The sequence below is a fragment of the Felis catus genome, chromosome F1, assembly GCF_018350175.1.
Source record: "Felis catus isolate Fca126 chromosome F1, F.catus_Fca126_mat1.0, whole genome shotgun sequence".
Classification (NCBI taxonomy): domain Eukaryota; kingdom Metazoa; phylum Chordata; class Mammalia; order Carnivora; family Felidae; genus Felis; species Felis catus.
This window is the reverse complement of record NC_058384.1, coordinates 10112059-10124110: the sequence shown is the minus strand read 5'-3', so window position 1 is coordinate 10124110 and position 12052 is coordinate 10112059. Positions and strand designations below refer to the sequence as shown.

General features: G+C 40.4%; 1 protein-coding gene across 4 annotated transcripts in view; it reads right to left on the bottom strand.

The window, feature by feature from the left end:
* The window catches only part of POU2F1 (POU class 2 homeobox 1), a 195692-nt gene that overhangs the window by 33824 nt on the left and 149816 nt on the right, over nucleotides 1–12052 (bottom strand). For all 4 annotated transcript variants that reach the window (XM_023247740.2, XM_045048960.1, XM_023247739.2 and 1 more), the window contains 5 exons: nucleotides 10905–11078; nucleotides 6579–6720; nucleotides 5046–5191; nucleotides 3110–3289; nucleotides 1555–1660 (listed from right to left, as the gene is read on the bottom strand). In XM_023247740.2, the coding sequence (XP_023103508.2) occupies nucleotides 1555–1660; nucleotides 3110–3289; nucleotides 5046–5191; nucleotides 6579–6720; nucleotides 10905–11078 (748 nt within the window). The remainder of the gene's footprint in view (nucleotides 1–1554; nucleotides 1661–3109; nucleotides 3290–5045; nucleotides 5192–6578; nucleotides 6721–10904; nucleotides 11079–12052) is intronic.

Here is a 12052-nt window from a genome sequence, read left to right as displayed (position 1 = left end):
TCAGCCTGGTGAATAATTATAGGATGCCTTATGCATCATATATCACTAAAAAACTTATTTTATTATTTTTTTAGTGTTTACTCATTTTTTCGAGTGAGACAGAGACAGAGAGCAAGTGGGGGAGGGGCAGAGAGAGGAGGAGACACAGAATCCGAAGCAGGCTCCAGGCTCTGAGCTGTCAGCACACAGCCCGACACAGGGCTCGAAGCCACAAACTGTGAAATCATGACCCGAGCGAAGTTGGACACTTAACCGACTGAGCCACCCAGGTGCCCCTAAAAAACTTCTGATGACAACACTAAGCAGTTTTGTTTTATTGTTTTTTAAAGTTTTTACTTATTTATTTTGAGAGGCAGAGACTGTGAGGGCAGGGGAGGGGAAGAGAGAGGGAAAGAGAGAATCCCAAGCAGGCTCTACGCTGTCAGTGCAGAGCCCAACACAGGGCTTGACCTCACAAACTGTGAGATCATGACCTGAGCTGAAATCAAGAGCCAGACACTTACCCAACTAAGCTACTCAGGTGCACCAACACTAAGTTATTTTATTTTATTTATTTAAAATAAAACTTTTTTTAAAGTTTTTTTTTAATGTTTGTTTATTTTTGAAGGAGAGAGAGCATGAGCGGGGGAGGGGCAGAGAGAGAGGGAGACACAGAACCTGAAGCAGGCTCCAGGCTCTGGGCCGTCAGCGCAGAGCCCGACGCGGGGCTCGAACCCACAAGCCGTGAGATCATGACCTGAGCCGAAGTCGGACGCCCAGCCCACTGAGCCACCCGGGCGCCCCTAAGTTATTTTAAATGTACTTGGGAAATGTGTTTTTTAAAGGAGGCCAAAGGAAAAAAGTTTATTCATTTTATGACGAATGCATCAGGCACCAAACTAGGCACTGAGATTGCAAAAAGAATATTCAGATCTTTTGGGAAGCGCAAAATCTATTGAGAAAGACAGAAGTACAAAAAATACAATCAGGTGGGAATGAAGAGTTTCCTGGGCAGGCTAAAGAGTATTTCCAGAAAGAACTGATACCTAAGCTGGAGCAGTTTCACTGCTTTCAGAAAGAAGTGCAGGCTGGGGTAGCGTTGTCGGCTGTGGGGATATTTACCAAAGGGTGGATGGAACCTTCCCGTGTGTTGAGGATGAAAGGGACAAAAGACCAGTGGAAGATAAGATCCCGACTGGAAATAACCTTCGATGAACTGATGATCAATCTGGATGCTTTCCTGAATACAAAAAGCTGTAGCCACTGCAAGAAAGTTGTTAAGGAGAGGAGTTACTTGGAAAAAAGTTGGGAGTTTTGAAAGATAACTCCGGGAGCAATGCCGAAGATAAGAGTAATGTGGGAAAGAACAGAACAGACAAGAAAATCTGTATGTGAGAGAATTCTTTCTGACGAAATTAATTATGCCTGTTTTCTGGAGTTCAGGTTTTCATACGGGGCCTTTCAAAAAAAAGTTGCAGTCAGAGCCCTAATTCACAATTTAGTTCACAGTTCTCAGAGAGACCTGTCACGGGCCCACCATGTGTCCAACAGCTGCTCAGCCAGGCGGCTGCTTACCTGTGACAGACAGGCTCGTGACCGCAGCGCTGCTCAGTGGGAGGACCGGGTTGACAGTGAGGGTCGTGGCCGCACTGCTAGTCACAAGGCTTGGCGTGGTTGCCACCTAGAGGCCAGAAGTGAAAATATGCAAAAGCAGTTAAAAAAATCAAAACTTTAAATCCACATCAAAGATGTATTTTGCCTATAAAAATGTTCAAATTCCAGATACAACATGATTAAAAAGGCCTAAGAGGAAATAATTTTATAATCATTTTTTGATCTTAGAATTGAGAAAACAGACCTACGTATGAAGGTGGCTATTAGAAGATGGTTTTTCACTGATACTAGAAATGGCTCTGCCCAGGGTTTTAAAAGACATAATCAAAAAAATTCCTTAATTCCAATAATGTGGAGTCAGATATACTACAGGCAAGGAAGGAATACTATGCTATTTATCAACTTAATCTACACAGGAAAACTATTCAACGGGATCAGGGAATCAGGGGTTCTTAGATTTTCCTTTTCTGACCCTGTGGGGACAAGACTGTCTTGTTTTTGTTTCTTAATGAAATGATAGCATGGAAAGAAGGCGAAGCAAAAATTTTAAAAACTGACAGTTTCTTTTTGAAATAACCAAGTATTTCCACAGTTTTGTAAGAAATACTGTCTGTCTTCCTTTCAGTACAAATAAACCCCAAACACAAAATCGTCACCTACATAAAACAGAACTGTATCTAGTGCCTGAGAAGCTGTCATAACTGCGGTCTTATGAACTTCATGACGAAAGCCCTGCTAATCAACAATCACAACCTTCACTTCACAGCTCCGTGGGCACTCTTAATGGTGAAGTTAGTTTAAAAAGCATCCCCGGATAGAATGACATTCAAATGAAATAAGACACATTAACAAGGAAAGCTCAGAAATGCAAACTCCACAATCTTTCCAGCTCTGGAATTTCTGGTTGGAAGTGTGGACTCACATTTGCGGTCGTCCTTAAGCTCAAGGGAGTTGCAGGAGTAGGGAACGGCCCCTCAGCCTAGAATACTGTTCTAGAGCAATCGGCGGAAGTTACTCAATGAGCTTATCAGTGAAAGGCCTACATGTCTGAGGGTGAAGACAGGAGACGGTTGTTTTAATACAAGTGCAGAGCTAATCATTATCTCGGAATTTGCTGTCACTAAGTCATGTAATAACACGGGCTTTAAAACCCAACGTGAATAAGAAGCAACTAAAGATTTTTTTTTTTTAAGCTAACTGGAGTCAGTAGCAAATTTGCTCCCACAGTTGCAGAGTAACCTATAAACCACACTAGAGAAGAGAATAATGGAGCCACCATGAAATAGGAAAGAATTAAAATTGTTCACTTTAAGAAAGAAAGATCAGGAAGTTCTTGGCTTAACGACGACACGAGACTGAATTACCTTGGCGACATTTAAAATACAAGTTTATACATACTTAGCATGAATACATATACACAATAAATTACTATTATGAAATAAACTGATTTCATAGATCATTTGTAAAATTATGAAAATCGGTCCCTGAGCTTGCGTCCTCTATTTTTTATCCTTACCAGTGAGGTTGGACTGGGGAAAATTGCTTTGATAGGTGAGCTGCTGGTCCCACCACTGCTCGGTGGGTTGATTCTTTTTTCTTTCTGGCGGCGGTTACAAAACCAAACACGAATCACCTCTTTTTCCATACTGAGCTGATCAGCAATCATGGTGATCTCTTCCGAGGTAGGCTTTTGATTCTAAAGGAGAAAAAAACCCATCTTTTGGAATAACTTTTTTAGACTGCTGACATAAATAAACAAATGGAGAGGGACAAATGAGAGGATGAAGTTGGGATATATATAAAACCATACTGGCCATACTTTTTTTTTTTTTTTTTAATTTTTTTTAACGTTTATTTATTTTTGAGACAGAGAGAGACAGAGCATGAATGGGGGAGGGGCAGAGAGAGAGGGAGACACAGAATCGGAAGCAGGCTCCAGGCTCTGAGCCATCAGCCCAGAGCCCGACGCGGGGCTCGAACTCACGAACCTCGAGATCGTGACCTGAGCTGAAGTGGGACGCTTAACCGACTGAGCCACCCAGGCGCCCCCCCGGCCATACTTTTAACAAAGAACTTTTATAGATAAACATTCTTATCAACATATAGTTGTTAAACTTAATCGTATTAAATAAGAATAAGTTGTATTCTTTTTTTAATGTTTATTTATTTTTGAGACAGAGACAGAGACAGAGAGTGAACAGGGGAGGGGCAGAGAGAGAGGGAGACACAGAATCCGAAGCAGGCTCCAGGCTCTGAGCTGTCAGCACAGAGCCTGACGTTGGTCTTGAACTCACGAGCCGTGAGATCATGACCTAAGCCAAAGTCAGACGCTTAACCGACTGAGACACCCAGGCGCCCCGAATAAGTTGTATTCTTGAATGTTTATTTTTTCATCTTAAGGGTTATTAATCTTGAATAAAATTCATAATCCATACAACTTTATACGTTAGTAGGAATTTAAGAGGTTGTCAGTGCTCCATGCACATGATTTCACTAGGACCACACAAGGTAGGCAATAAGCCTGCGGGGCAGGAAAGGCAGGTATTTCAGAGACCGGGACTTTAGCACAAGAAATCAAGTGACTTGACACAGTGAAGTCACGCTTATTGATAATAAAAGCGGTAGAGTGGAGAGACTCCTGATTCAATGTTCCTTCCACTGTGCTCAAGCCTTTTCTAAATTAGAAAAGTTACAATTTTTTGGAAGCTCTGATTGTGACATTGCCTGGTACAATAACAAACAAACAAAGACAAAAGAGGCTAAATACCTGTTAGAACTAACTTTATTTTCCTTTTTTAAAGTTTATTTATTTTGAGAGAGACAGAAAGCGCAAGTCGCGGAGGGGCAGAGAGAGAGGGAGAGAGAATGGCAAGCAGGCTCCACACTGTCAGCGCAGAGCCCAGTGTGGGGCTTGAACCCACGAACCGTGAAATCATGACCTGAGCCCAAGTTGGACGCTTAACGGACTGAGCCACCCAGGCGCCCAGAACTAACTTTATTTAACCACTGACATCCACGGCCTTTGGTGGCCTAGTCCCAAACGACTATTCTAGGCACACAGACGATGGAATTTAGTCAAATCGCACTATTTGTGCTTTGCCAAATCTGGGAGGTTTTTCCTCCCTGGATGCCTTTGCTGGTGCACTTCCTCTGCTTAAAGTGCTTTCCTCCCACTTCTCCCTGCCTGTGCAGCTCCTGCGTATCCCATGGCAGCTGTGGTCTCTTCTGTCACACGGGTGCTCACGCAGATACGCGCCTGGACTCTCCTGAGCCCTGGAGGCCTCTGGTTCTGCTCCCAATGTTCGGTAACTTCCTTTGTCTTATGTTTTCCGCTACGTTATAAGCATGTGTAAGGACCGAGGCTGACAAGTCCATCTTACATCATCTACAGCACCTAATATTAATATTATACAGACAATCACATGTACATGAAAAGTAAAAACTTTACTAACTTCCAAGAAACTCTTCTCTAAGGCCACACGGATGTTGGTCTCTATGCTGGTGCGTTTCTTCCTCCTACGGTTCAAGCCCTCCATTCCCAGCCCTGGAGAATTCAGGGCACTTGGGCTGGAGAGACCTGAATCAGATGAGAGGTTCTCTGTAAGAAAGAAGAAAACACAGAAATCAAGTTAGCTGAGCATGACTCATGCATATGATACATATATTAACAGTAACAACAAAAGGGACCAAAATATGTTAAGCTAAAAGCCAGCACAGAAGGGTTTTCATAACCCATATTAAAACATCATTCACTACCACAGATCTTTCTAAATTCTTTGAAGTTTAGACAAGGTTCTGTCATTTACTAGTTTGATGACCCTGGTCACATCACAGACATCTCTGCGTTTCTTTACACCCTATGAAAAACGAAAGGTTCTCACCTGTGGAACTCAGTAAGATTACAGATGCTGAGGCCTCACCCACAGCCGTGGATCAGACTGTTGAAGGGTGGGAATTACAGGTCTGTCTTTTCCAACGACCTGACTTTTGTTCACATTTACGATGACAACCAAAGCCTAGGAGATCTCTGTGGTTCCTTATAGCTCTCAGAGTCTCTGATTCTGTGACTCAAAATCCAAATTTTCCGTAAGGCAACTCAGTATAAAACAAGTTAAAACTAGCTCAGCTAGTTTTAAAAGCTCAGCTTTTTATGTAGGAAGTATTTTTTTAAAAATATAATTTATTGTCAAATTGGTTAACATACAGTGTGTATAGTGTGCTCTTGGTTTGGGGACGTAGATTCCCGTGATTCATTGCTTACATACAACACCCAGTGTTCATCCCAACAAGTGCCCTACTCAATGCCCCTCACCCATTTTCTCCTCCCTCCCCCCCCACCCCCCATCAACCTTCAGTTTGTTCTCTGTATTTAAGAGTTTCTTATGGTTTCCCTCCCTCCCTCTCTGTGTGTGACTATTTTTTTTTCCCCCTTCCCTTCCCCCATGGTCTTCTGTTAAGTTTCTCAAGTTCCACATGAGTGAAAACATATGATGGATCTGTCTTTCTCTGACTTCTTTCACTTAGGATAATACCCTCCAGTTCCATCCACGTTGCTGCAAAATGGCAGGATTTCATTCTTTCTCATTGTCAAGTAGTATTCCATTGTGTATATAAACCATATGTGGTCATTTTTAGTAAAAAAGCAGAAATCTGATCAGTAACAAGTTTATGATAATTCATCAAGGAAGAACCAATAAATTTGTTTTTCAAGTGTATGTAAACACCTAGGACTTCTCATCCTCTTCCTTCAACTATCGCTAACCTGGCTCAAATACAAGAAATATTCTAAGGCTAAAAATTACTACTGATCGTGTCCATTGTAATTACTAGGTTTAAACGAATTCGTTCTCTAATTTATGGAGTCATAATTTATATTGATCCTCCCAAGGTTAGTGAGCTTCAATGTTCTGCGGTACCAATAATGCACTAGAAGACATAAGCCCGGGTGTAGACAACTCCCCTGTAAAATTTGTACACTTACTCACCTGCATCATTGAGCCACTTCTCCAAAAGTGGCTTTAGCTTGCACATGTTCTTAAAGCTGAGGTTCAAGGCTTCAAAGCGAGAGATGGTGGTTTGGCTGAAGTCATTTCCATACAGCTTACCCATAGCGAGCCCAACATCGCCCTGCACGATAACACAGAGCCGGAGGGGGAGAGGGAGAGAGATTTGTCTCACTAACGTCCCAAGTCTTCACTCTAGGCTGCTGCCCCAGTAACTGATCTAGACAAAGACTCAACAATCATTCCATTTCCAGGGTCCCACAAAAGCATCCACCTTTAAGTTGAGCACAGTATTCAAGGAAGCCTGTCAGGCCTTGATTTGGGACAAAATTCATAACTCCCATTTTCTCTCATTTTGAGTCTCTTCTTGTTACTTCACGTAATAATCAAGATTATCAAATATTTCCAAGTCTCAAAAGATAGTGATCTAACAAGCCCCTTAATGGATACACTTAAAATGATTTAAATAATCTTTAAAACCAGTTCCCTGTTACCACTTACGGGGTTAACAGATGTAACTGTCTAGATAACTTCAGGTCTTTCTGAACTAACCAAAGTTCCCATAAATCATTTTAAATTTGAGAAATAATGCCTCATTCCCCATCCCCCTCAGCGCCCCCCCCCCCAACCCCAGGCCCATAAAGTATTTCTGGAAGCAGTGGAAAAATCTATTTTCCACCCTTAGTTTGGATTTCAAAGTTGGTTACAAAAACAGGTATCCTAAAAGACTACTTTTGTAACCATTATAGAGAGAGAAATTCACAGTAGAGAGGTTTGACCCATTTAGTTAAACCTTCATGGGCCCTGGAAACTTGGTAACCTTATAGCAATAGAACAATGATCCCCTGAATATATTACAAAAGATGACTTTCTTTATAAGCCTATAACCTTTGAAATGTATACAATACTTTTCTTCCAGCTGAATCTCTCTTGTTAAGGCTGGAAAAGGCCATATCTTAATAGTTATTTTATATACAGGTGATAGAAACTCATGGAGTTGAAGTGATTCACGCTCTCATTTCAATTAGTTTAGTGGCAGGCCAGAAAGGCAACATTTCTAGCTCTAAGCACTACACGGCCAATGCCACTATGAAACACTTAGCTCCCGACGATTGTGGCAACACTTATTTTGAATTGGGATTATCCCAGTCCTTTGATTCCCCCTTTATCCCCACCAATCCATCTTCTGGATACTACACTGCCTATTAGCACCTACATTAGGTGGTAGTTAAGGAAAGGAAAAAACCTTTTTTTGTTGTTGTTTTTTAAACTCCCAGTTTCTTACTGGTGCACAACTTCTGACAAGAAGTTTAACAGAGGACAAATATTCAAACTATACAATAAAATACAATAACGTACAGAGATTATCTGAACTTCAACTGATGGGGCTATTTAGATTTAATTAAAATCAAGTAAATTAAAAACTCGGTTCTTCCGCACCACTAGCTGCCTTTCAAGGACTCAACAGCCACACGTGGGTAGTGACTATCGTACCGCACAGAACATTCCCATCATCAAAGAAAGTTTTATTGACAACTCTGAATATACTATCTCCGAGTAGAACAGAAATGGACTGCTCATTGACCTCCTTCCAATTATAGTGAAACTGAAAGAACCAGGACAGAGCGAGCGGGGCGTAAATGCTATCTATTATATTTATATACAAGTGTATCTGTAGATACAGGTGTTCAGCATCGATCTCTCTAAATATGTATTAAATCTTCATTCAATCAACAAATATTCACTAAGTGCCTACTGTATTTCAGGCCCTAAACATACTTTGTTTGCCACATATATTCATGTTCTGGGCCACTTTGTTTGTTTAGATGACAGCTTTCTAGAAAGCTGGGTGGGGCCAACTACACCTTGCAATTCTTTGAGTGTAAGATCTGTTGTCGTGGTCAGATGAAAATAAATGTCTTCTGACACCATATCTACGTAATTTGCTAAGAATTTCTCAAAAACCTCTATGATATCTTTCTATGAAAAGTAACAGAATTAGTAAGTAAACAAAAATAACCCATCAAAAATCACATCGTTATAAAAATAAACAACGCCCTAAATGGTAGCTGTGCCTAAATAAAGCTACGCCATCAGCTCACTACAACTATGACAAATCCACTTGAGATTTATAATACAATTTTATTTCATATTTAAATTATTTAAATGAATAAAAAGCAACAGGTCTCTCAGTTAATATATTAATTCTCATTAATTTGATAGATGCTCAGTTCAGTGCTCTTGTAATTACCACGTTGGGTTCTTCCTCACAATTGTAAACGTTTTAAGCAGCTGCCTCACACATTATCTGAACTAAGTTGTATCTCTTTGATATTTTTTAAAAAAGCAAAAGGAAAAAAAGGAACAAAGATCGGGATTAGGAAATAACGAATGCGCTACACGCAACAGAAGTGTTATACTATGGTATGCCTCCCAAGTATACAGTGACATCTACGGCAATCCTTTAACCAATTAAGTAATTAGAAAATTACTGTTTAAAACCTCTAATAACATGTCTATTTACTCAGAGAATAGGGAGTTTTTGTTTAAACCAGCAAGTTGAAGGGAAGTTCCCCTGCGTGTATATATAAACAAACTGGATACAAAGCAACCTTTGAAGGACTACAACTGGAGTGTGTGACTTAAAAACAAAGGTTGATTTTCCCATCCTCCACCAGAAATATATGCTTTAATCCACGCAGTTAAATTTTGCGAAATGCTGCCACTGGCAAGTCAAAGTCATTCTGAAAAACAAGTAACAATTATACCAAATAATAGGATAAAACCATAAAGCACCAGACCATAAGGAAGCTCCTTTATCTAAAAGAGAAAGAGCAGGAGACGCAACACTGGCACTATGTTGGGTCAAATGCCACAGAAAGGCAAACCACTAGGTGGGTCAAAGGTAAAGATTTTTAAAAGCCTTAATATCCTTGGCGTATCACCGAGGCAACGATCTCCTAGGGAACCTAAGAGTATGCTGTGCTAATAGCCTAAAAGCTGCAGCACTGCTAAATATGCCAACCTCACACTTGTTCAAGCTTAACCTACCTCTACCGATCTAGTTGTATCCTCAGCTTTCTTCTGGAAAAAACAGGCCAGATCGTTTAAGCGCTTCAAAAGCATTAAAACCTTTCAGAACTGTAATGTGTTTCTTCACAACTGAAACCCCTCACAAAGATAACTGCGTTTTTTCTAAAACTCCACCTATTAAAAAAAATCATTTCTTGTTTCCAATACACAATTAATTTCTTTGAGCAAAAACAAGTTACCAAAGTAACATAAGGAATAAAAGTCTGTTCTTAAAAACACACAGAAAACACACAGGGATAGATCCCTGGGTTTTGACCTACCACTGCTGCGCGTAACTTTACTTTCAACTTAGTGTTTAAGTCGTGACTTAACCTTCAAACAGTAATTATATTCTAAGAAAACATCAGGTTTCCCCTGATTGCATAAAAACACTCAACCCGATCCATACTTCAGTAACTTTTTTTCACCTAAGGATCTTATATCATTTTATATCATTGTTACCCGTTTAATTCTTTCCCTGCTTTAAAACTATTCTTTGTGACAGATTAATCAAAGAGTAAGTCACTGGTAGTGCTTGGAACAAAAACGCTATATACCCAGATGCCTGTTTGAACCATTAAACTTATTCCACATTAAAAGCTGCCTGCTAGGGGACATTAAAAAAAATTAATTTGGATTTTGATTCATTTGGACTTTTCAGATTTACCAGATTCCTATTTGTTTAATTAGTGTCAATTTGGGCTTATTGTGTGTGTGTGTGTCTCTCTCTCTCTCTCTCTTTCTTTCTTTCTATTTGGCCTCCTTCTCTCTCTCCCAAAAATCTGTTTTTAAACAAGTCTTTCAAACTTTTCCCCTTTCAGCTACTATAAGAGACACTGCAATCTTTATTCTCTCACTCTTGCAGACAGAGCCCTAAGGCCTAGAACCAGATGTTCTACAAATAACAAAACCCTCACTACAGTTACAGCAGCCCCAAACATATCTTTTAAGCCCTCACCGTTTACCGGTATCATCCGAATTATGATTTCAGAGGCCTGTGTTCTGAGAGAAATCGTAAAGGTTTTCATCTAACATTAAATCATACATTCATAACTGAATATATGATAACAGTCTAAATTTATGAGGGCAGGAAGTGGCTAAGAAGAAGCCGCAGTCTAAAACCAAAAAACAGGGCCAGGGAATATACTGTTCCTCCGAAGCTTCCCTGGACACGTAAAGCGCATACCTGGACCTGGTCGGGGAGGGAGATCTAGGTTAACGGTGGGTTCGTCCTACCTGAGTGAATCCGAGTTTGATTCGTCTTTGTTTGAAGGTCTTGGCAAACTGCTCAAGCTCCTCAAGGTCACTGGGCTCCTCCAAGCTGGGGGTATCAATTCGCTTTGGTGTTGACTGGCTCTGCGGAAGCGTCTGAATCGGGGTTGCCGCTATTGTGCGCGTTGGGGTTGCTGGCTGTGACAAGGAACAGGAGGAGAAGAACCAGCGCACAAAAATGACACCTCGGTTTGTAACTGGAATGCGTCACAAGGGAACAACTTGAGGGAACGGCTCCGTTCACGAAGAGCCATGAGGACCACGTGACACCGTGGGAGGTACGACGTAACGTCCCGTGAGAAGGGCAGCGCGTGAGATTGTGCCTGCCAGAATTCTAGTTCAGGTTTCCGTGGAAGTCCATGGAAACAAAGACACCAAAATGAAACCCGTGATATGTGGGTTTTCAAGTGTTCCGAATGCATGTATCTTACGCATAGTCAGAGTATACGTAATAAATCAGACTTTATTTTAAAGACTCTATTTCATAAACATGCCACTTAAACCACGAGTCTCCAAACAGCAGGGACCATATCTATCTTGTTTACCACTATCGTCATCTCCAACTTGTGACACGGTATGATAAAAATAATAAGAATAAAACAATTTTAAGGGGGAAAAGTAAATCATCTACAGTTTAAATAACTTAATAGCTTTTTTTTTGTTTTCTTTTGTAATTTCCGTTGACCTGTATTTCTTTCCTTTTTTTTAATCCTATTTTTAATTTGTTGCATAAAGTTTATTGCATCTGTAAACGTTTCTCTTACAAATCGTAAACAATTTTCAAATCTTCAATTACAAGGCACGCATCTCACAGATCAGAGTAACCTTTATGATATGATCAAGACATTGGAAGGGACCATAAGGCACAAAATCAAAGCAGTAAACTTTGTTTATACTCAGGTATGACTGACATATAAAAAAAGGCTGTATATATTTAATGTGTACATCTTGATGAATTTGAAGATAAGCCTACCTCCATGAATATGGTCACCACCCACAATGCCCTAAACTTATCCATTACCTCCCTCCCTCGGATCTACGTTCTCAACTTTAACTGTAATTATAGTATATATAATTTTATACTCCGTTTCATAATTATCATTTTCAAAGGC